Source organism: Scyliorhinus torazame, chromosome 8, assembly GCF_047496885.1.
Source record: "Scyliorhinus torazame isolate Kashiwa2021f chromosome 8, sScyTor2.1, whole genome shotgun sequence".
Classification (NCBI taxonomy): Eukaryota; Metazoa; Chordata; class Chondrichthyes; order Carcharhiniformes; family Scyliorhinidae; genus Scyliorhinus; species Scyliorhinus torazame.
Window position 1 is genome coordinate 79,197,181 of NC_092714.1, and position 23,793 is coordinate 79,220,973.

At 43.2% G+C, this 23,793-nt stretch overlaps 1 protein-coding gene across 11 annotated transcripts in view; it reads left to right on the forward strand.

The window, feature by feature from the left end:
- Positions 1 to 9,519, forward strand: part of bcor (BCL6 corepressor) — a 471,432-nt gene extending 461,913 nt beyond the window's left edge. For all 11 annotated transcript variants that reach the window (XM_072513870.1, XM_072513869.1, XM_072513868.1 and 8 more), the window contains 3 exons: positions 1,709 to 1,786; positions 6,175 to 6,322; positions 8,281 to 9,519. In XM_072513870.1, the coding sequence (XP_072369971.1) occupies positions 1,709 to 1,786; positions 6,175 to 6,322; positions 8,281 to 8,584 (530 nt within the window). In that variant the 3' untranslated portion in view covers positions 8,585 to 9,519. The remainder of the gene's footprint in view (positions 1 to 1,708; positions 1,787 to 6,174; positions 6,323 to 8,280) is intronic.
- The last annotated feature ends 14,274 nt before the right edge of the window (positions 9,520 to 23,793 follow it).

A 23,793-nucleotide genomic window follows, 5' to 3' on the forward strand; every position in this document is an offset into this window, starting at 1 on the left:
CAGGATAGGGAATATTAATGTACATGATTCTGTCCATATGATGACAAACCAACTGTGTATCGATGGAGTGGAAGGGAAGGACACTGGAGTTGGTGTTATACATTATAGCATTTATGCCATCAATAGAGCCATGACATTTTGGAATTTGAAACAGACTGTGAAATTGTATATATTTCTCTGGTGGGATTTTTTTCCCCAGTGGAGGAATGGATTTATGGAGTATAGTGGGCAAAATAGGCTTTAAGACGTGCGTGATGCAACTGTGCACTGCAGGTTAGGAGATTTTGAAGATGTACTCGGTTGTTGTTAGGAAGAGCCCAGTGGTGTACCAGTTCAGGAAGCTGTTACTTTAATAGGTACTGACACAACAATCCCTGTCCTATGGTTGCTTTGCATGTCTGCTGTAGGGATTTGCACAGATTTGTGATGATCTCCTTAAGGACTCGTATTCTTCACATGTAGGAGTCTCCACACTGTCCAGGTACAGTAGCCTGACCCTGTAAAGAAGGATGGCAGCATAAAGATAGGACCTAACAAAGTGTCAGAGATGCAAATGCATCTGTCTGGTAACCTTTCTCTGAACCACATCTTCCTCTTTAAAACATTGTAAATACAGAGAGGACTGTATATCTCAGGGAAAATGAGCAGGCTCAGCAGATGTCTGAAACTTTTAAGAAGTTGCCTCAGTATTGTTTCTGTGCCCTGAAGCAGTTAACCATATTATACACACAAACACATGCACAGGTGTGTGTGTATAGAAAGTATAAACTCTCATTTGATATTAATCAATGAAAGCCTGATTAAATTTAGATCAGTTTCATTTAAATGATGAATCAAAATTATTTTTATGAGTGGTCCTAATCATTAAAAATGAAATGTTGGTTTTGAAATAGAGTTATCGAGTTTTACAGCACGGAAATGGGCCCTTTGGCCCATTGTGTCTGCACGGACCCTATTTTATTTTTTTACCTGACGGGATACTTGAATGGACATATCCTCAGGAATTCTTCTTAAAAATACATGCATTATCTCTTTAAAAATTCACTTTTGGGCTTGGTATTAAAACTAATGATTCTTCATTTCTTCTCAGTTCCTGCCAGCCTTTCTCCTCCCAGCTGCTCTGCTAAAAGCAATTTGTGACATAGGCTGCTGAGAGCTGAATGTAAGCAAAGAAACAAGTAGCCTCAGAAATGTCACAAAAAATGATGTACTACTTCCTATGTAATTATATTTTACATACGAACATACAAAAATGACAGACAGGAAAAGTTAATCTGGTCCATCTAGCCACATAGAAGGCGCGAGGCATCATGCATTATGAAACAGAGCCTCCCTATCCCACTCAACAAGCATGCAATCATCTGGGAGTCGTGAATAACCAAGTTTTTTTAAAAAGCAAATCCATTCTGGGTTGGGGAGTCTGTGGTGTGGGGGGTGGAGGAGGGGGGCGGGGGCGGGGAGGCAGAATCTCTGACAAAATTAACATTTTAATATCTTGTCCAATACACTGATACTTTTATTTTTACAACTTTGGCCTTGCATCATTGCTGGGTCAGCCTTTTACAATCTCAAACTGCACAGTTGGGATATTACACATTTCAGTACCATGTTTTGTTAACATTTTATGTCCTGTATGACGAAACTAAAATGAGCAGGTGCTCTGCCGTCAATGTTTTGACCAATTTGTGTGTTTTTACTCCTCCTCCAGAGTATTTTGCTGACTTGCAAGGTCGGAGCAATGATGACCCTGGTTTGTACTGGGATTTCTATGGCAGCTCTGTGTGTGGTGAGTGATACCCTTATGCAAACTCCTAAATGTGGAAAGGAATACTGTAATTGCAGCAGTAAACAGAGCGTTCTTAAAATAAAAAAAAGCTCTCTACTAATAAAGCTATGATGAATTGAATTAAAGCATTTTCATTCCACAATAAAATTTGGCCGATATAAAGTCTAGTTTATGGATCTTACTTCAACTTGCATCTGTTTTTGTGACTTTTTGTTATTTATTTAAAGAAAAGTGCTCCTTACAAGTAGAATGCCTTGAGTTTATTGGATTATAAAGGCTACATTTAGCCTACTGCTGCAAAATCAACATAAGAACCTAACTTTGAATCCCAGCTTCATTTGTTTGAAGAACACATTATCTGATATCTGCTGCACTATCTGAGGAGGAAGGAAAACTGATCAGGAAAGGGGAAAAAAATCAATTTCAAGTGCCAAGTGCACCTCCTAGCAGGTCAGGAAAGGAATAGAGACTATTATACTCTACATCAAGAGGGCACATTTTGCATGCAATTTGAAAGGAAGAAAGTTAGCGATGGAAGATGTATTACTAAGACTGTGCCAAATAATGACTCTATTCAAACACCAACCTGCACTCAGACTGCCAAAAGGTGCAAAGTGGTGTTCCACAGGGACTGGTGCCCCCTCTTCATCATTTCTGAACCCCCCCCCCCTGTTCATCATTTCTGTAAACAGTTTGGACTCTGGAAACAGAAGTACAATTTCAAAATTTGTGGGTGACCTTGGGGTTACAGTTAATGTAATTGAGGACTGCAGCAAAATATAAGACATTGGCTGGGAGTTTGTGGGATTTTTAAATTTAGATTACCCAATTATTTTTTCCAATTAAGGGGAAATTTAGTATGGCCAATCCACCTATTCTGCACATTTTTGGGTTGTGGGGACGAAACCCATGCAGACACGGGGAGAATGTGCAAACCCCACACGGACCTTGACCCAGAGCTGGGATCGAACCTGGGACCTCAGCGCCGTGAGGCAGCTGTGCTAACCACTAGGCCACCGTGCTGCCCGTTTGTGGGATTTTTGATGGTGAATCATCAACATTTGCCATCTTTATCCCCCTGAATCTGAGTATTGTTTCCAATTTAGCACAAGCACAGATTAAAGCAAAAATCCCGATGTTGTGGTCAGTCATTCACTGCTTTGCCACAGGCTGCGCAATGGATCCCCAGCAAACAGCACAATCAATGAATCTGGAAGAAACCTTTTTTTTGGTGTCATGTTGCTGTTAGGAATAATGAAGTGTAACTAGATTTTTGTTTTAACAGCGATCGACGTAATAACTACTGCTGAGTATCTGGGAATACTGTTAAATGTCTCCACTATAATTACTAATACTTTAAAATTTGTTAATTATGTTTCAGTTTCTACCTTACACCCATGTATAAATTTCCATTTTTATTTTTCACTCTAAAGCCTTTAGGAAATGTTTCTATTATCCGTATTTTTCATTTCCTGGTTAGTTGTCTGTGAGAATTATTTAATATGATTGGCTGCTTGGACAGTTTGATGGTATCATTCCAGCTCCACACTGGGAATTCCCATTGAACTATGTGGCACCTAGTTGTACATAGAGAGAGAGAGAGATAAAGCTCTCACCAGAGAGATCACTAGGTCTTTCAGTGAGGCTTTCTTCAAAGTCAGCATGCATCACCACTGACTGCAAAATCTAGGACATGAATAAACTTGCAGAATGGATGTATAATTTGCAAATGAACCTGAATGTAGATAAATGTGAGGTGGCACATTTTGATAGGGAAAATACAGAGACCACATTATCCTTAGAAAATAAGTGTCTAAATGGGGTAAACCAAGGGATCTGCGGGTACTGATACTAAAAATGTTGCAATGCAGATCAATAAATCTATAAAATACGATGCACTGAGCTTTCTAGAGGGATGTTAAACTTGAATAGGTAATTCAGCTCAAAGATGTGTGTGGGCCCACACGCACAGCTTACCTGAATCATATGTGTTCGTGCTAATAACTATAGAGGAATTTCCATCAAGGAGAGATTACATTAAACATGAGAATCCTGTATTCATGCCTGGAGAATTTTCACAGCTATACAAAATGCATTGATTATTGTGCATAAATCTTTGAGTTGAGGTTGGCAGAGGCACTTGGAAGCAATCATGTGAGCTGAGACAGCAATGTTGCTGTTTTGGGAAGAGGATGTCCATCATCCTAAAGACAGGAATATCTTAACAGCTGTTTTCTGGGTGGAACAACCAGTGGCCAGCTGAGAACTGATAAAACTCATCTCATTCATTGCAAGCTGGTTTGAATGTTAACTAGCTTTTGGAATTTGAAACGGGAGGCCCCAGATGCCTGATAAGTGCATCTTGCCCCTTGCTGGTTGTTAAGTAATGGGTTAAGAGACATTGAAATTAGTTGTCTCATTTATGTTAAGTATCCATTAATTGACGCTGATGTAAAGGGGCTTCAGGTGGCCTCTGTCAGGTGAGGTATAGTTAGAGTTTTGTGGAAATGCTGTTGGAATGAAATAAATGTGTGTTTGTGAAAGAGGAACAGAACTTTAGACTCTTCATATCACAGCAACTAAAACGTCTAACAATTGGTAGCAGAGAATGGTTGCTGTGTAAATGTGAAGGGTTGAAAGATATACCTTTCCAGATCAAACCAAGGAGTGAGTGAGAAAAGAAAAAAAAAAAGGGATATATGGCTGAACCGAGGATAAAGATGGCTGGATATGACTATCCTCCATTATTTTCTGAAAGGGAATCGTACGACCAATGGAGAAGTGCAGTAGTTATGTGGACTAAGGTAACTGCTTTGGGAAAGAGAAAACAAGGTATGGCATTGGCTCTTTCTCTACCATATGGCAGTAAAATCAGAAACAAAGTGCTTTCTGAGCTGGAATTGGAAGAGTTAGACTCAGAAGAAGGTCTGGAGACTTTATTACATTAGTGGATAAGATTTATAAGAAAGATGACTTGTTACGTGCGTATGAAGCATGGTCGGATTTTGATAAGTTCCAGAAAATGGAGGATATCTCCATGGAAGACTATATAATGGAATTTGGCAGACTATATAAAAGGCTGCAGAAACACAACCTGGAATTTCCACAATCTGTGTTGGCCTTTAAATTATTTGACTGTGCTAGAGTGAGCAACATGAATAGGCTCCTGGTTTTGACAGGAGTTCAGTTTACTGATAAGGATACCTTATTCGAACAGATGACAAAAGCTTTACAAAAGTTTCTGGGGAAACATTCGATTCCAATGGCTCTGATGACCCAAATAGGTCAGCTTGCAATAAGGCAGAATATGGAAGATACACTAGTAACAGGATGGCGAAATCGTATGGCTCCGAACAGGGCTCAAGACTATAGAAGGAGACCGGGACAAGGAAATTATGAAGACAGAAACCCAGTTAGAACCTACAATAGGAAGATGAACTCCAGAAATGCATGGGGCATGATAAATCGATGTTTTCGATGTGACTCTCAATATCATTATTCTTTCAACTGTCCAACTCCTTATGATAGAGTGTTTGAAGCGACACATGACACGGAAGAGTCAGAAGAGGAAAAGGATAGTGACCAGAAAGAAGGCATTGTCTTATTGACAAGCAGCTTTACACCGGTAATGAGGGTGTTGGTTGCAGAATCCTTCAACTGTGCTGTATTGGACAGTGGCTGCACATCTACTGTGTGTGAAATTGACTGGTTAAAATGTTACCTGGACTCTTTGAATGCTGAAAATCGTAACAAGGTTAAGGAATTTGAAAGTTCCACAAGTTTCAGGTTTGGGGATGATAATACTCTGAAGTCGCTGAAAAGAGTGGTGATCCCTTGCAATATTGCCGGAGTGAATCATTTCATTACACGGATGTTGTATCAAGTGAGATACCTTTGCTTCTGAGCAAACCGTCGATGAAGAAAGCACACATGAAACTGGATATGGAACAGGACTAGGCAACAGTTTTTGGAAAGACGGTGGACTTACAATTTACACAGTCGGGACACTATTGTATTCCATTACTGACAAATAATATTTCAAATAGAGTGGTTAAGGATGTGTTAATGGCAGTTGAAAATGGGACTTTAGCTGATAAAAAGCTTGTGGTATTAAAACTGCATAGGCAATTTGCACATCCGTCTCCTCGATGAGTTATTTTTTTTAGGATTATTTGTTTCATCTGTGGTTTAACCCTAACCCTAACTCATTGTAAACTTTAAGGCCTTGTCTGCATATGACAGAACACCTTTTTTAAATGATGTACAGTTAAAATGTATTCTGTTCTGAAGCTGTGGAAAAATATACGTTCATGTATTCTAACTTGACAGGCACAAATAAATGGTTTACTCTCTTCTGCAAGTAACCTCTAGTATCTTTTGTGTTCCAGAACCGGTAGAAGAGTCGGGCTTTGATGTCTTGGCTAATCCACCAGGCCCTAGTGATGAGGAAGAGGAGTATGATGATGTTTTGGAATTTGAGTTTTCTGATAACCCTCTTTTACCTTGTTACAACATTCAGGTCTCACTCTCTCAGGGGTATGTATTCTGGATAGCCAAATAATCAAGGTGGTTTATCAGAACCTATCAGTAAATATGGGCAGTCAATATATGATGTTGAACGACAAGCTGAGAAAAACCCCAACTAGCTTCCTTACGTTGACTTGGCATCTCATTGATGTTCTATGACAGACATGGTAAACACATCCCTGCAGAGAGTCGAACGTAAAAATATGAGCTGGTTAAAAGTTGAAGCTTGAAGCTTCAGTAAATGGTTTTGATACCACCTTAAACACTCATTCCCTCCACCAATGATGTGCAGCGGCAGTAGTTTGTACTATCTATAAGATGCACTGCTGCAACTTGGCAAAGCTCCTTCTTTGACAGCGCCTTCCAAACCGGTGACCTCTACCACCTAGAAGAACAAGGGTAATGGACACATGGAAAACATCAGTGCCTACAAGTTTCCCTCCAATCCCAAATTATCCTGGCTTGGAGTTGTATTACCTCTCCTTCACTGTTGCTGGGTTAAAACCATGGAACTCCTTCCTTAACAGCACTGTGGGTGTATCTTTGCCACATGGACTGAAGCAGTTCAAGAAGGCTAATTACCACCACCTTTTCAAGGCAGTTTAGGGATGGGCAATAACTGTTGACCTTGTCAGCAACACTCTCATCCCATGACTGAATAAACCTGAGGAAGGAGCAGTGCTCCGAAAGCTAGTGTTTGAAACAAACCTGTTGGTCTTTAACCTGGTGTTGTAAGACTTCTTACATGACTGAATAAAAGCATGAAACATAAGGCCTATCTATATTCAAGTGTTTAAAAAAATATATATTATATATAATTGCCGGAATTCTCTGGTCATCGGGATTCTCTTTTCCGGCTGGCAGCACACCCCTGCCCATGGGTTTCCCAGCGGCATGGGGTGGCTTCAATGAGAAGTCCCATTGACAAGCGGTGAGAAGAGAGAATCCTGCTGCCAATGAACGATGCGCTGCTGAGGAACACGTGGCTGGGGAACCGGAGAATCTCACCAAATATATATACATAAATTCCATGATCGTATTCTAGCCTTTAACACATGCACACACGCACCTATCTGTCCCATTGGCTTCAATATCTACCTCATTTATTTCTGTAACATTTTTCTCATTCAATTTTCCACACCACATTCCTTAGAAAACAGTTTATTCTCAGTTTCACCATGGGTAATCTGCGTAAAAAAATCATTAAAAGTTCATTACAGAAACTGTAAAGTGCATTGTGTCATTCGAAATGTATGTTTCGGGCAGCACGGTGGCGCAGTCGTTAGCACTGGGACTGCCGCGCTGAGGACCTGGGTTTGAATCCTGGCCCTGGGTCACTGTCCTTGTGGAGTTTGCACATTCTCCCCATGTCTGCTTGGGTTTCACCCCCACAACTCAAAAGATGTGCAGGGAAGGTGAATTGGCCACGATAAATTGCTCCTTAATTGGAAAAGAAAAATAATTGGGTACTCTAAATTTATTTTAAAAAAGAAATGTATGTTTCAAACATGTGTCTTTTAAAAAGCATTTAGATAGTTACATGGGTAAGATGGGTATAGAGGGTTATGGGCCAAGTGCGGGCAACTGGGACTAGTTTAATGGTAAAAACTGGGCGGCATGGACTGGTTGGGCCGAAGGGCCTGTTTCCATGCTGTAAACTTCTATGATTCTATGAAACATTATGACATAAGTACATGATATTGATCATGTATTTGTAGAAACACGCAAGTTTCGTTTGGAACAACAAGCTAGATTATTGATTAAAAGCTTGAGAAAAGCACTTTAAATATGTTATTTTAAATTAAGACTTTGTGGTTCTAGATGTATAACCTTTCAAATCAACAGATACATTTTATAAGTGATGTCCAGTTAGTAAACTGTCTTCTCTACTGGAAGACCATTCTTACAATTCGGAGACAGTATAACTCGTATAAAACTTGTAATGTTTTCTTCCTTCTCCCTAACAGTCCCCGGAACTGGCTGCTATTAACTGATGTACTACGGCGACTGAAAGTGTCAGCCCGCATATTTCGCTCCTCATTTCCTCACATTGAAAACGCCAACATTTCAGAGGCAGAGTTCTACAGGCAGGCTTCTTTGAGCCAACTTTTTACCTACCCAGAGAATTTTGAAACTCGTGACATTGACAATAAAGAAACACTGGAGCTGGTGGAATTCACAAGCAAACTTCAGGAACTGTTGGGATCATCTGTCACGTACCTATATTCTGACAATGAGGTTGAAATATACAATGAACTGCTAAAGGACTAGGTCACGTATTGGCTGCTGTTCCTACAAAATGGCCTACATTCAAGAAAAACAAAACTGTGTAAATGATGTAAACGATGTGTTATTTCATGGATCGTTGTGTTTGGAAAAAAACACTATTCTGAATACTAAATGACAATGTTGTCTATGTTCTTGTATATTTGAAAGCCAGGATTCCATTTTGGATGAACTTGTGAATTTTTCAAAAAGATATCTCCCTGTTTATAATTTTTTTTGTATGCTGTCTGTTTCTTATCTTTCTGTAAATGTAATTTTCTGCTTTTTGGCAGGTAGCCCAAATTAGGAACTTTTTTCCTGGCACACTGCATATGTAAACACATTCATTTGATTGTTATTTTATTTTGTTTTTTTTAATGAAGCACTGATTTTTAAGATGGTGTCCTCTTTCAGATTCTGTGACCCCTGTCACATGATCTGTTTAGGAGGCTTGGTTGTGTTGAGGCACTTCACTTTATTGTTTACAAAGTTACCTGTCGTGGTCAGGTACACTTGTAAGATAATGAAAACTGTATCCTTGCGTCAGAAGAACTCTGACTCGGATTCACTTTTAGATAACCACACTCAGACATCACCCAGTCCTTTATACATACATATATGTAAACATGTTTTACTTTTTTGCTTTTATTTAAAATGAATTTAAAATATTTTTTCTGTACTTTGTACAAAAAAATTATGAAATTTAAAATTTTAGAGGATTGTACAATAAAATCTGTTTTGTCAAGAGTGGAGTTATATACTGTGGATGTTGGGGAACTAAATGTTTCTGATAGTTGTATAATATTTTAGAACATCTGTTTAACTTTGTAAGTAAAACTGCTGTATATTTAGGTTTATATTTTACAGTGACTAAAACAATTTTTCCTTAAAACAAAAGCCAAAAAAGGAAATGTCTGGTAATAAAGACATTGTTTGATAAAGGGATATCACTGTGCCATATTACTCACGTGTGCATGTAGATAACAATTATTTTTAAATTTAGATACCACACTACAGACTAATGATTTAAAATATATATTTCTATTAGGCTTTTGTCATTTTATACAAAAAAATACAAACAATGCAAACAACAGTATTGAGTAAACAAGCCCACCCCCGCCACATTGCTTCCTCCCCCTCTATCCCTCTCTAACAGTGACCAATTCCTTGGACTAAAATATGAACTGTTGCCATCTCTAGTGGAACCATTCCATTGACCCCGTCACTGTGTATTTGACCTTTTCGAGTGCAAAAACTCCGTTACATCATCTAGCCACTCTGAGGCACCAAGTGGCATCCCCAGCCTCTAACTCAACAGGACTCGCCTCCGAGCAACCAGCGAAGCGAAGGCAATAACATCTGCTCCCACACCCGTCTGCAGCTCTGGCAAATCCCAAACTCTAAATATTGCTGCTAAAGGACAGGGCTCCAGCTCAATGTTCAGGATGGCCAACATGGTGCTGAAAAGAGAGATCCAGAAACACACAAGCTTGGGACAGGACCAGAACATGTGCGTGTGACAGCGCTCGCACCTATCCTCAATCCCTGCAAAGAGACGACTCATTCTGGCTTTAGTAAGATGCACCCTAAACACTACCTTGAGCTGGATCAGGCTCAGCTTCGCACACGATAGTGTGGCATTCACCCTGCAAAGGGCCTCACTCCACACCTCCTCCTCCCATTTGGCCTTCACCCTTTCCACCGAGACCAGATCCTCCCCAAAATCCATCCACAAATGCCAGATGTACTACCCTCTTCCGATCTTGAACAGGAAAAGATCCTTTCCAGCAAGGATGATGGTGGCACCACTGGGAATGTCAGAAACATCTGTCAAACTAAATTTTGTACTTGGAGTTACCTAAGCAAGCCTGAGCCTGAATTTCCTCCAGGCTGGCAAACTGCCACTCGAGGGATAAGTCACACTTCCAATCCTCAAATGTAGCATCCAACTTTTCTGCTTTAACAAGTGGTTCACACAAATGGGGACCAGCCTAAACACTAGCCCCAGCTTGAAATGTTGACAGTTGTCTCCATATTTCTAAAGAGACAACAACTGGACTAGACATGTACTTTGCCAGAGCAAATGGCTCTCCCCTCCTTGAAGCGTTGACCAAAAAATACTCACTCTCTTCTAAATTTAACATGTCCAGAGGAGGAACCAAAGTTCTTCAATATATTCATTATGTCTCTCATAACTGGCCCTGCATAGCAGAGGATCATCCCCATAGAAGGATACCCTGTGTTCAGCACCACCCATAACTATCCATCTCCACCTGTTTGAGGCCCTTAGGGCAATATCCAGTGGCTCAATCACTAACACAGACAAGAGGGGAGACATAGTATACCCCTGCTTCATACCCCTATGCAGTCTGAAAGACCCCAAACTCATGGTGTTGGTATGGATGCTGGGAAAAGAAGCCTCATACAACAAAACGCACTCACGACGCAAACCCAAAAGTCTCCAAAACCGCAAAGAGGTACCGCCACTCAACCCTATTGAATGCTTTTTCTGCATCCAGCAACATAATTATCCGGCCCAGCCGCTGGGGTGATGACCACATTCGCAGTCCCCTTAAATTGGACGACGGGCAGCACGGTGGCGCAGTGGTAGCACTGCAGTCTCAGGGCGCCGAGGTCCCAAGTTCGGTCCCGGCTCTGGGACACTGTCCGTGTGGAGTTTGCACATTCTCCCCGTGTTTGCGTGGGTTTCGCCCCCACAACCCAAAGATGTGTAGGATAGGTGGATTGAACATGCTAAATTGCCCCTTAATTGGAAAAATTGAATTGAGCACTCTAATTTTTTTTTTTAAATAAAAAAATTGGACGACAACCTTAGGCCCTTACAAATCCCGTCTGGCCCTCCCCAACTACCTCCAGGAGATAGGGTTGCAACCTCAATGCTAGAACCTTGGCCAATAGCTTTGCATCTACATTAAGCAATGAAATTGGGTGATTTGACCCGCATTCTGTGGGATCCTTATCCTGTTTGGGAGAAGAGAGATGGATGCCTGCCCAAACGTCTCAGGAAGTGAACCCCGTGCCAGAGAATCATTAAGCATCCCCATCAATAACAGAACCAGCTGATCTGGTCTTGTAGAATTTCACTGGGATCCCACCCGGCCCTGGTGCCTTCCTTGTCTGCATCTGTCCCAACACTCTTTGAACATCCCCTAAGCCCAGCGATGCCTCCAGCTTTTTCCGCAATTCCTTGGGGAACTCCAGACCCTCTAAAAACTCTGCCGTTCCCAACTTGTCCTCCGGCGGCTACGACCTGTTAAGCCTCTCATAAAAGATTTGAAATGCCCCATTCACCTTGTCTGGGTGGAAACCAGCCTACCCTCCGAATCCCTAACCTGAATGATCTCCCTAGCAGCCTCCTGGTGCCTTAGCTGGTGAGCCAACAGATGGCTGGCTTCTCCCCATACTCATACAGCACCCCCCCCCCTAAAATGCCTCAGCTTGCACACCATGCCATCCGTAGACAGCAGGTCACACTGCATTTGCAGTTTTTCTTGTGTGTCAAGAGTTCTGGAGTTGGGTCACTCGGATAACTACGGTCCACTCCCAGGGTCTCATCAACTAACTTCTGGCACAGGGTCAGCATGGTGGCGCAATGTTTAACACTGCTGCTCACGGCGCTGAGGACCTGGGTTCGATCCTGGACCCGGGTCACTGTCCATGCGGAGTTTGCACATTCCCCCCATGTCTGCGTGGGTCTCACCCCCACAACCCAAAGATATGTATGGTTAGGTGGATTAGCCATGCTAAATTGCCACTTAATTGGAAAAAAGAATTGGGCACTCTAAAGTTTTCTTCAGAAAACAACCTTCTGACGCTCCTTCCTAGCCTCCCCGTCCATGTGTGCCTTATACGATATGATCTCCTCTCTCATCACTGCCTTCAATGCCTCCCACTGGGTAGCGGGAGAGAGCATCACATTCTCATTGAAATCCACATATTCCCTTCGGGTTCTCAAAACCCTCCTGCAGAACCAAACATCCGACAAAAGGCCTGCATCCAACCTCCATCCCATGAACTGTTTCCGGCCCACATCCAACACTACATCTACCAAATGCGGAGCATGGTCAGAAATAACCAGAGCCAAATAAACTGCCGCCTTCTCCCCGGGGAGAAGTAATCTATCCTCGAGTGCACCTTATGTACCAGGGGGAAAAAACGAGAACTCGATAGCCTCCTGGGTGAAAAACACTGCCACAGGTCTGCACCTCTGTCTCCTCCATGAACACAGAAAGCACCTTCGCCGTCCCAGAAGGGGCCAATGACTTTGGTTTGGAGCGATCCAGCTTCGGATCTAATACACAGTTTAAAACCCCACCAGAATCAGTTGGTAAATATCTAGAACTGGTATTACGGCCAACAGGCATCTTATAAACGTTACATCATTCCAATTTAGGGCGTACACATTTACTAAGATCACTGACTTTCCCTCTAGTGTGCCAGCAACCATCACGTACCATAAAAACATACATAGAAAAAAGCAGAAGGAGGCCATTCGACCCTTCGAGCCTGATCCACCATTAATTATGACCATGGCTGATCAGCAAGTTCAATACCCTGATCCTGCCTTACCCCCTATCCCTTGATCTCTTTTGCCCCCAGAGCTATATCTAATTCCTTTTTGAAATTATGCAATGTTTTGGCCGCAACTACCTTCTGTGGTAGGGAATTCCACAGATTCACCACTGGTGAAGAAATTTCTCCTCACCTCAATCCTAAAAGGTTTACCCCTTATCCTCAAACTATGACCCCTAGTTCTGGACTCCTCCATCGTCAGGAACATTCTTTCTTAATCTACCCTGTCTAATCCTGTTAGAATTTTCTAAGTTTCTATGAGATCACCTCTCACTCTTCTAAACTCAATGTTATAATCCTAACCAATTTAGTCTCTCTTCATATGACAGTGGAGAGAAGTGGGGGTGGTTAAGGTGAGGGATTTGTACCGAAGTGTTTGTCAGCGTAGAGGAACTGAAGGAGAGAGTAGAGCTCCCGAGAAGAAGTGGGTTTAGGTACCTGCAGGAAAGGGACTTTGCATGGAAGGTTTGGAAAGAGTTTCCCGGGTTGCCGAGGTACACCCTGTTGGAGCGACTGGTGCTTCCGGCTGTGGAAGGGGAGTGCAGGATTGGAGACAAATACAGGTGGTTGCGAGAACATAGAGGTGAGCAGGTGGTGAAGATTAAGGAGCAGTGGGAGGGAGAGCAGGTAGGGGAGATAAACTGGGGAGTATGGAGTGAGGCACTACAAAGGGTGAATGCGACCTCCTTGTGGGCAAGGATAAGCGTGATACAATTCAAGGTCGTACACAGGGTTATATTGACCCGGGCAAGAATGAGTGAGTTCTTCCAGGGGGCGGCAGACGAGTGGGAGAAATGTGGCGGGGGCCAACGAATCACACATCTATGTTCTGACGCTGCAAAAAGTTGGGGAGATTTTGGGCGGGACTGTTCGCGGCGCGAAGGAGAGTGGAGGAGGAGGTTGAGCCGGATCCATTGGTGGCGATATTTGGATATTGGAGAAGCTGGTGGAGGAGAGGAAGGCCAAAGTTGTGGCCTTCGCCTCTCTGATTTCCCGGCGAACAATTCTGTTGGAGTGGCGGCCAGCAACGCCACCAGGTATGCTGGTTTGGCTGGGGGATTTATATGACTTTCTTTGGTTGGAAAAGAGTAAGTACGATTTAAGGGGTTCAGTGGAGGGCTTTGAGGCAAGGTGGGGGATGTTCATCGTGGGGGGTGAGGGGGGGAGTGAGGAAGGGGGTGTAAAAGGGGAACATTTGTACAAACTGTATAGTGTGTGTTGGGGAGTTTGTTCCCCGAATAGTTTATGTTTTGTAACCTTTCATATACGTTTGGAATAAAATACATTAAAAAAAAGAAATCGCCATGTTTTAAATGAGAATAAACTCTTGCCCTTTTCACAGGCCAACCCCAGGCTCTGCTAGCTAGCCTTATCGGGGGTCTCTCATCCCACTCCCCACATTTGAGTCAGCCATTACCACTGTGATGAATCATCCCTTCATTGCAAATTCCTAGACCCCAGGCCCACCTAAGATGGCCACCGGCTTCACCCAAAGGATGAGACAAAGAAAATTGCCTGGTCACTGTCAGCTCCTCGCCCCTCCCCCCCCAACCGCCCAACTCTCTTCCACTCACTATCTCCTCCCTCCCCCTCCTCCCCCAAGCTTTCAGACTACCTGCCATCTCAGCTAACCCCTTCCCACTACCAAACAAATAAACAAACTAAACTCATTGTGCCTCGCCAGAACCGGCCCAACGAGTCGCCACACCTCCCCCCCACTCCACTCCTATTCATTAGCCACTCCTTATTACTAGTGAGGTAGCCCCCACTCAGGGTCCCTGCCCAAATAGCCAACAAAAAACAGGAACATAATCCCCCTGGCCCATCCTCCTTAGCCAAGTGTCCAAAGCCTAGCGTCTCGCTATGTTCCTTTTCTCCTCCAAGTACCATATCAATCACCCATTTTGCAAGCCCTATATCCAAAAACAGTGAAGTGTCTGAACACACTATACGACAACATCTATGTACATTCTCCCTGTGTTTGCGTGGGTTTCGCCCCCACAACACAAAGATGTGCTGTGTAGGTGGATTGCCATGCTAAATTGCCCCTTAATTGGAAAAAAATGAATTGGGTACTCTAAACAAACCCATCCCATCTTTCCTGTAAAAAGTCCCCATCAGCCCTCCTCAGACCAGTCCCAGTCCTTTAGGGCGGCACGGTAGCACAGTGGTTAGCACTGTTCCTTCACAGTGCCAGGGATCCGGGTTCTATTCCTGGCATGGGTCACTGTCTGTGCGGAGTTTGTACGTTCTCCCCGTGTCTGCGTGGGTTTCCTCCGGGTGCTCCGGTTTCCTCCCACAAAGTCCCAAAAGACGTGCTTGTGAGGTGAATTGGATATTCTGAATTCTTCCTCAGTGAACCCGAACAGGTACCGGAATGTAGCGACTAGGGGATTTTCACAGTAACTTCATTTCAGTGTTAATGTAAGCCTACTTGTGACCATAATAAAAAGTATTATTAGTCTCTTTAATGAAAACCTCTGCTTGCTCTGGCATTTCAAAGCAATGGGCTTTCAAGTCCATTGTGGCTCAATCTCGCCGGATGTAACATCCCAAATCGCACTCCTTTGAGTACAACACTGCCTTTGTCTTATTTGTTTTTAATATAAACCTAGAGTACCCAATTCTTTTTTTACAATTATGGGCCAATTTAGTGCAGCCAATCACCTACCTTGCACATCTTTGGGTTGTGAGGGTGAGAGCCACTCAGACACGGGGAAAATGTGCAAACTCCACACAGACAGTGACCCCGGGCCGGGATTGAACCCGGGTCCTGAGCGTCCTGAGGCAGCCGTGCTGACCACTGTACCACCGTGCTGCCCTCCTTTGCCTTATTGAAGGTCGCACGCCTCTTTGCCAGCTCGGTCCCAATGTCCTGGTAGATCCGCACTGTGTGCCTGTCCCAATCAATATTATGGTTCCTCTTGGCCCACTCCAGGACCTGCTCCTTCCTCCCAAAACTATGAAAACGAATAATCACTGCCCATTGTGGCTCAGTTGGCCGTGGGTTTGCCAGAATTCCAGATGAGCCCTATCCAACTCTGGAGAGGCGAACACCTCATACCCCACCCCCACCAGCCGAGAGAACATCTTCAAGAAGTACTCGGTTGGCCTTGAGCCCTCCACTTCCTCCGGTAACCCCACCATCCTGAAATTCAATCGCCTCGACCGGTTCTCCAAGTCTTCAACTTTTTCCTTCTGGCCCTTGTTGCTCTCTGTCACAACCAGTACCTCAGCTCCTACCGAGGCGAGCTGCCTATCATTCCACCACAAGGCCCCCTCCATACCCTTCTATGTCTCACCTTGATCCTTCACCGCTTTCAAAGTCAAACCCAGCTCCTCTTGGATCGGGCCCAATGCCTCCTTGATAGTGACTTTAAAAGACTCCTTCATCTCTTTTCCTTCATGCTCAAACTGCCTGTCCATCCGCTTCCTTTTTTTAAATAAATCTTTTTATTGGCATTTCCCATATCTATAAGCAGTTGTACATATATATACACATCACATTTTTCGCGCCTGCGCTAATTTCCTTTATTATACAGAGAGGTTTAGTTTGTCCTTCGTTTAACTGACCCTATGTGCATTTTGTTGCCCTCTGGATCGGTCTTTGTTTCCTCGCCCATCCCCGTTGCCCCCCGGGCCTCAGCTGTGCTTTTCTTTTCCAGACAGCGTGGAGGAAAAAAAAGAAAAAATACCAGCCTGGGGTTTCTTTCTAGTAAGCTTTTTCAATGAGACTTTTGACATAGCTCCATCGGCTAACCATCACCCAGTTCTATCAGCTGGATTTAAACACCCCGCCCTCTCAAAAACTGGGCAAAAGGGATCGAGAAACAAGGAACCTGGTGTGAGCCACCTTTCATGCAACTTGCTCTTACATGATGTCACCGGAAAGTCCAGCGCAGACTAATTATATCATTGGTCCATATCATCAAACAAAAGATGTCACCTCTTTGGAAGGTCTACTTTCCTGCCCCCTCCTAATTTTCCTCTTTCTCCACTGTGATTTCACCTTTCTAAAGGAAAATACTTCCTCTCCACTGGATGCCCTAAGCCTGAGCTCATTGGATGTGGAATTATTTGAACAGAAATTGACTCTCTCGATGCTCTGGTGTGCTGTATTAAGATATTTGTCCCTCTGAGGCACTTTCTTTTTAATTGGAATCAATTCCTAATGTAGCACATCTATCCTGAGTGGCAATTTATCACAAATACTTTCTGCAAAGCCAAGTAGACAATGTCAGCCAGATTATGCTAATTCACTAACCTAGTGACTTCTTTGAAAAAGTCAATTGTTTGGAAGACCCAGCCAAAAGGAATGGTTAGCACTCCTGCCTCACGGCGCTGAGGTTCCAGGTTCGATCCCGGCTCTGGGTCAATGTTCGTGTGGACTTTGCACATTCTCCCCGTGTTTGCGAGGGTTTCGCCCCCACAACCCAAAGATGTGCAGGGTAGGTGGATTGGCCACGCTAAATTGCCCATTGATTGGGAAAAATGAATTGGGTACTCTAAATTTATTTTAAAGAAAGGAAAACAAAGGACATCTCACAACTGGAACATAGACATCATCCACAGGCCTAAAGACAGATGTGAAATAACCATTTAACAGCACTGCTAAAACCTGGAAATCATTTTGAATCTGTGCTAAAGATCATATAAGGCTACTAAAAGCTCCTGTCATGGCTGAAAAAGCTTTTGCTATTTCAACAATTATGCATCATCTTTTTTTCCAGCAAACTCTTACATCTTTCTCTAATGGCTGCTTTTGTCTCCCTCGGTTGCAATTGAAACATAAATGATAACCTGATAATTAACCACATGATGAGATGCACAGCCAAATGACTTGGATAAACATATTTAAGCAACATTGTATTCAGAATTTAGAAGAAAAATGGCAACATCATTAAATGTGTTATCATCTCTGTGTGATCTGTGGCTCCCCGATCATGAAGACACGCACAGCCTCAGACCGCAAGAAACTTCAGAGTCATGAACACCGCCCAGTCCATCACACGAACCAGCCTCCCATCCATTGACTCCATCTACATCTCCCGCTGCCTGGGGAAAGCGGGCAGCATAATCAAAGACCCCTCCCACCCAGTTTACTCACTCTTCCAACTTCTTCCATCGGGCAGGAGATACAAAAGTCTGAGAACACGCACGAACAGACTCAAAAACAGCATCTACCCCACTGTTACCAGACTCCTAAATGACCCTCTTATGGACTGACCTGATTAACACTGCACCCCTGGACAGCACGGTGGCGCAGTGGGTTAGCCCTGCTGCCTCATGGCGGTGAGGTCCCAGGTTCGATCCCGGCTCTGGGTCACTGTCCATGTGGAGTTTGCACATTCTCTCCGTGTCTGCGTGAGTTTCGCCCCCGCAGCCCAAAGATGTGCAGAGTAGGTGGATTGGCCACGCTAAATTGCCCCTTAACTGGAAAAATCTAATTGGGACTCCAAATTTATTTAAAAAAAACACTACACCCCTGTATGCTTCACCCGATGCCGGTGTCTATGTAGTTACATTATGTACCTTGTGTTGCCCTATTATGTATTTTCTTCTATTTTCTTTTCATATACTAAATGACCTTTTGAGCTGCTGGCAGAAAAATACTTTTCACTGTACCTCGGTACACGTGACAATAAACAAACAAATCCAAATCCAACATGTCTGTTCAACCAGACCTATTATTTATTATTAAACACGTGGGCAGGTAACCAACAGTTCTTTGTACAGACAAAGATATTTCAGTTTCTAGAGAGCTATTGTGAGTGCGACCATCCTACTATCTGTCCTGCTACCAACTGCCCAGTCGCTTCAGTCACATGATGCATGTCTGCACCACCCACTGGCAGGAGGTCATAACTCTGTATACATGCACTATTGAACAGCATTATACGCTTTTACAGTTATATACAGTTATATACATTTATACACAGATATGCATATCATCATAATCTCATTCTGCACCGTCATCATAGAATTTACAGTGCAGAAGGAGGTCATTCGGCCCATCGAGTCTGCACCAGCTCTTGGAAAGAGCACCCTACCCAAGGTCAACACCTCCACCCTATCCCCATAACCCAGTAACCCCGCCCAACACTAAGGGCAATTTATCACGGCCAATCCACCTAACCTGCACATCTTTGGACTGTGGGAGGAAACCGGAGCACCCGGAGAAAACTCACGCACACAAGGGGCGGATGTGCAGACTCCGCACAGACAGTGACCCAAGCTGTGAAGCAATTGGAGCTGTGAAGCAAATGTGCTATCCACAATGCTGCCGTGCTGCCCTCACTTTGCCACTCATCAAGCAAAACCAGTATATAAATTCAAATTCTTAACATTGAAAAATATCTGAAAATAATGCACAGAGGAACAATGAAAAATGGGCAGCAAGCCAAAGGAGGAAAATTTAGGAGGGAGTATCGAAAGTTTGCTTTGAATTGATACTTGGTGGGGGATGGAATACGGACAGAAGAAGTTTGATCCATTGCTTGTTTTATGCACAGTTGGATATCCAGTTGGAAAATCTACATCCTGGTAGTAACTGACTAAAATCTTGGGATGCCTTTCCTGATTTCAGGAACTAATTTGAAAATGGATCCACTGTTGCGGCAATTCATTTTGGGTTGCTGCATTCTTATCTTGACTAAGGGTTGTGCATAAACAGCAGTAAAGCTACTTTACCTCGTTGCTGTTAATAATATATCATTTAAATGGCAGGTATACATTGTTTGCATCTTATTGATGTGACTTGAACCCTTCTTATGAATTACAATACATTTCAAGCTGAGAACTGCTTTTCTTCATTCTTTCACAAGATGTGGATATCAATTGTTCAGTCAAAATTTGTTGACTGTCACTAATTGTTCTTGAGAAGGTGGTGGTGAACCACTGCAGTGTATGTGATGTATGTACACTTATAGTGCTGTTCAAAAGGAAATTCCAGGATCTTAACAAAGCAACAGTGATGTAATGGTGATTAATTTCCAAGTCAGGATATTGTGCGGCCTGGAGGGGATGATGCAGGTGGCTGTTTTCCCATGCAACTGCTGTCCTTGTTCTAGATGATAGAGGTTGTGTGCTTGGAAGGTGCTACCTAAGGAGGCTTGTTGAGTTGCTGAAGTGTAGTCTTGTACATGATACATACTGTTGCCACTGTGCCGATGGTGGAGGGAGCAAACAATTAAGGTGGTGGATGGGGTACAAATCAAGCAAGTTTCTTTGTCCTAGATGGTGTTGAGCTTCTTGAGTGTTGTTGGAGCTGCACTCATTCAGGCAAGTGGGAAGTATTCCATCACACTCCTGACTTGTGCCTTGTAGATAGTGGACAGGCTTAGGGAAGTCAGGAGGTGAGTTACTCACCACGGAATTCTCAGCCTTTCACCTGCTCCATTAGCCGCAGTATTCATTTGGCTGTTCCAGTTACGTTTCTGGTCAAATGTAAACCGCAGAATGCTGATGGTGGGGGATTGAGTGATAGTAATGCCATTGAATGCCAAGGAGTGATATACTGCAGATGGAAATCTGAAATAAAAACAGAAGATGGTGGATTAACTCCGCAGTTCTGGCAGCACCTGTGGAGAGGGAACAGAGTTAACGTTTTGAGTCTGTATGACTTCTTTTTAAAAAATAAATTTAGAGTACCCAATTCTTTATTTTTCCAATTAAGGGCAATTTAGCATGGTCAATTCACCTAACCTGCACATCTTCTGGTTGTGAAACCCACACAGACACGGGGAGAATGTGCATACTCCACACGGACAGTGACTCAGGGCCAGGATTCGAACGCGGGTCCTCAGCGCCGTAGGCAGCACTGCTAACCACTGTGCCACATAGTGCCCTATGTCTGTATGACTGTTCTAAAGATTTCTTCAAGAGGGGAGGGTTGGATTTTCTCTTTCTGAAGATGGCCATTGCCCAGCAATGATGTAGTGCAAAAGTTTGCTTCTTATCAACTTACCTGAACATGTAGGTCTTGCTGCATGTCGACACGGACTGCTTCATGAACTGAGGAGTCACAAATGGTAATAAAAACTGGGTAATCATCAGTGAACAACCCCACTTCTGAACTTATGATGGTGGAAAAATTATGATGAAGCAGCTGAAGGTGGTTGAGCCTTGGACCTACCATGAAAACCACCTACAGCAATACCCTGAAACTGAGATGTTTGGCATCCAGCAAATAAAACCATTTTCCTTTGTGCGAGGAAGGACGCATGACTTATGATTACAACCAATGGGGAGTTTTCCCCCGATTCCCATTGACTTCAGTTTTGTCCTCGAACCCTTGATACCACACTTGGTTAAATGCTGCCTTGATGTCAAGGGCAGGCATTCTCACTTTGGCTCTTGAGTTCAGCTCATTTATCCATGTTTGGGACAAAATAGTAATGAAGTCAGGAGCTGAATGGCCCTGGCAGAAACCAAACTGAGTATCAATGAGTAGGTTATTGTTATCCAAGTGCCGCTTGATAGAACTTTGAAAGAGACTTTCCATCACTTTGCTGATGATCGAGAGTAGACTGCTGGCTGGGTTGGATTTGGTCTGATTTTTGTGCACACGATGTGCCTGGGCAATTTTCCACATTGCTGGGTAGATGCCAGTTTTGTACTTGTACTGGAACAGCTTGACAAGAAACATAGCCAGTTCTGGAGCACAGATTTTTGTATTATTGCTGGAATGTTATCGGGGCCCGAGCCTTGGCAATATCCAATGTCTTCAGCCGTTTCTTGATATCACGTAGGGTGAATCGAATTGTATGAAGACCGGGACCTTTAGTCCTGCAGATCTCAGGAGGAGGCTGAGATGGTTCATCTACTCAACACTTCGGGTGGGTGGCAAGTGTTTCAATGCAGTGCCACGTCCCCCCATCATTGAGGATAAATATATTTGTGGAGCCTACTCTTCTGTTAGTTGACTAATTGTCCTCCACCATTCATGACTTCTTATCAAAGAATTATAATTTCAAACCCAATGCACACACCCAATGCACATTTGGATTGTTATGTGCAGCCTAACATTTCAGTCCATCAGTCAATGCAGAAACTTTGCCAGGTTTACATTGGCAATGCCAATACAAAACCAGTTGCAAGCATACTGCAAACAGATCAACAGCCATGCAAACTCAGATTAAACCAAATCCTAGCATCAACATATGTCCTCGTTAAAAGGCAAACTTCGATCAAGAATTATGATTTTGACATCTTTTCCTTCCCTTCTTAGCATTTCGTTTAGCTGGTGAATTAACTGCATCATTCTAAGAGCTGCTGTCATTTACAGAGTTGAATTAATGTATACCTGTGCACTGTTAATTCAGGTCCCTTGAACTCAACAATTTACTGTACATTGATAGATCAATAGAGCTAGCATGTTTATAGTTTTAGGTATTTCCAACTACCTGTTCAGGTACATTTTTATTTTTCCTGTTGAAGGCAATAGAGGAAGTGGATGAGTAGTTGGAAAGAACTATTTCCTGAATGGAAAAGGGATGAAACATGTTTGCGTTTTAAAATAAAATCAATTTTTGTCCTTGCTTCTGTTGCATGAAATGAAGGAATTATTTGTTAAAATTTCCAATGAGTTCTTATTAACAGCAAAACAAAATACAGGAGCCAAACGATGATCCCTGTACCGTCCCCATCCAGCTGTGCACTTAAATGAGCTTTTGACAGGTACGCGAGCAGGGAGTGACTTGACCATTTGAGTTTCCCCAACTTCCTGTTAATATGGAGGCAGTGCTTGTCTTTGCTTGCTGATGGTCATGGGGGAAGTTTCTCATGTTACCTAGGTCATTGGGAGGAGATGCCAAATTTCCCCACAGGCAGTTTGGGAAACACAATGAATCATTCTAGATTTGTTGCTCTAGATCACAGGAATTCTAAAGAACTGAAGAATTAAACATCTTAAAATAAATAAGTGGGAACAAAAACAAGTAAAATGAATCACCAAGCAAAGCCATCTTGGGTCATAGAATCATATAATTTACAGTGCAGAAGGAGGCCATTCGGCCCATCGAGTCTGCACCGGCCATTGGAAAGAACACCCTACCTAAGCACACACCTCCACCCTATCCCCGTAACCCAGTAATCCCACCCAATCTATTTTTGGACACTAAGGGCAATTCAGCATGGCCAGTCCACCTCGCCTGCACATCTTTGGACTGTGGGAGGAAACCGGAGCATCCGGAGGAAACTCACGCAGACAAAGGGAGAGCGTGCAAATTCCACACAGACAGTGACCCAAGCTGGGAATCGAACCTGGGATCCTGGAGCTGTGAAGTAACGGTGCTAACCACTGTGCTACCGTGCCATCCTTTCAATCACACAGATTTGTAAGTAAATGCATATGCAGTAATTAAAGTAACTGCTGTAAATATGGACCATAATAGTGTTAGTCAGTGGCTAATGGCTGGTATTGGATGGTGTTATACTTCTATATTAAGTGCAACGTAATGCCCTTTTCAAAATGCCCATTTTTTCTTTTATCAGATTAGATGAAGTCGTTGCTTATTGTTCAGTAGACTGAAGATTTGAATGGTAAAATTTGCACATCATTGGCAAAGGAAATCTCCTGGGTCAAAGATCGTGTACCAGAAACATATTTGAGTAGCATTAAG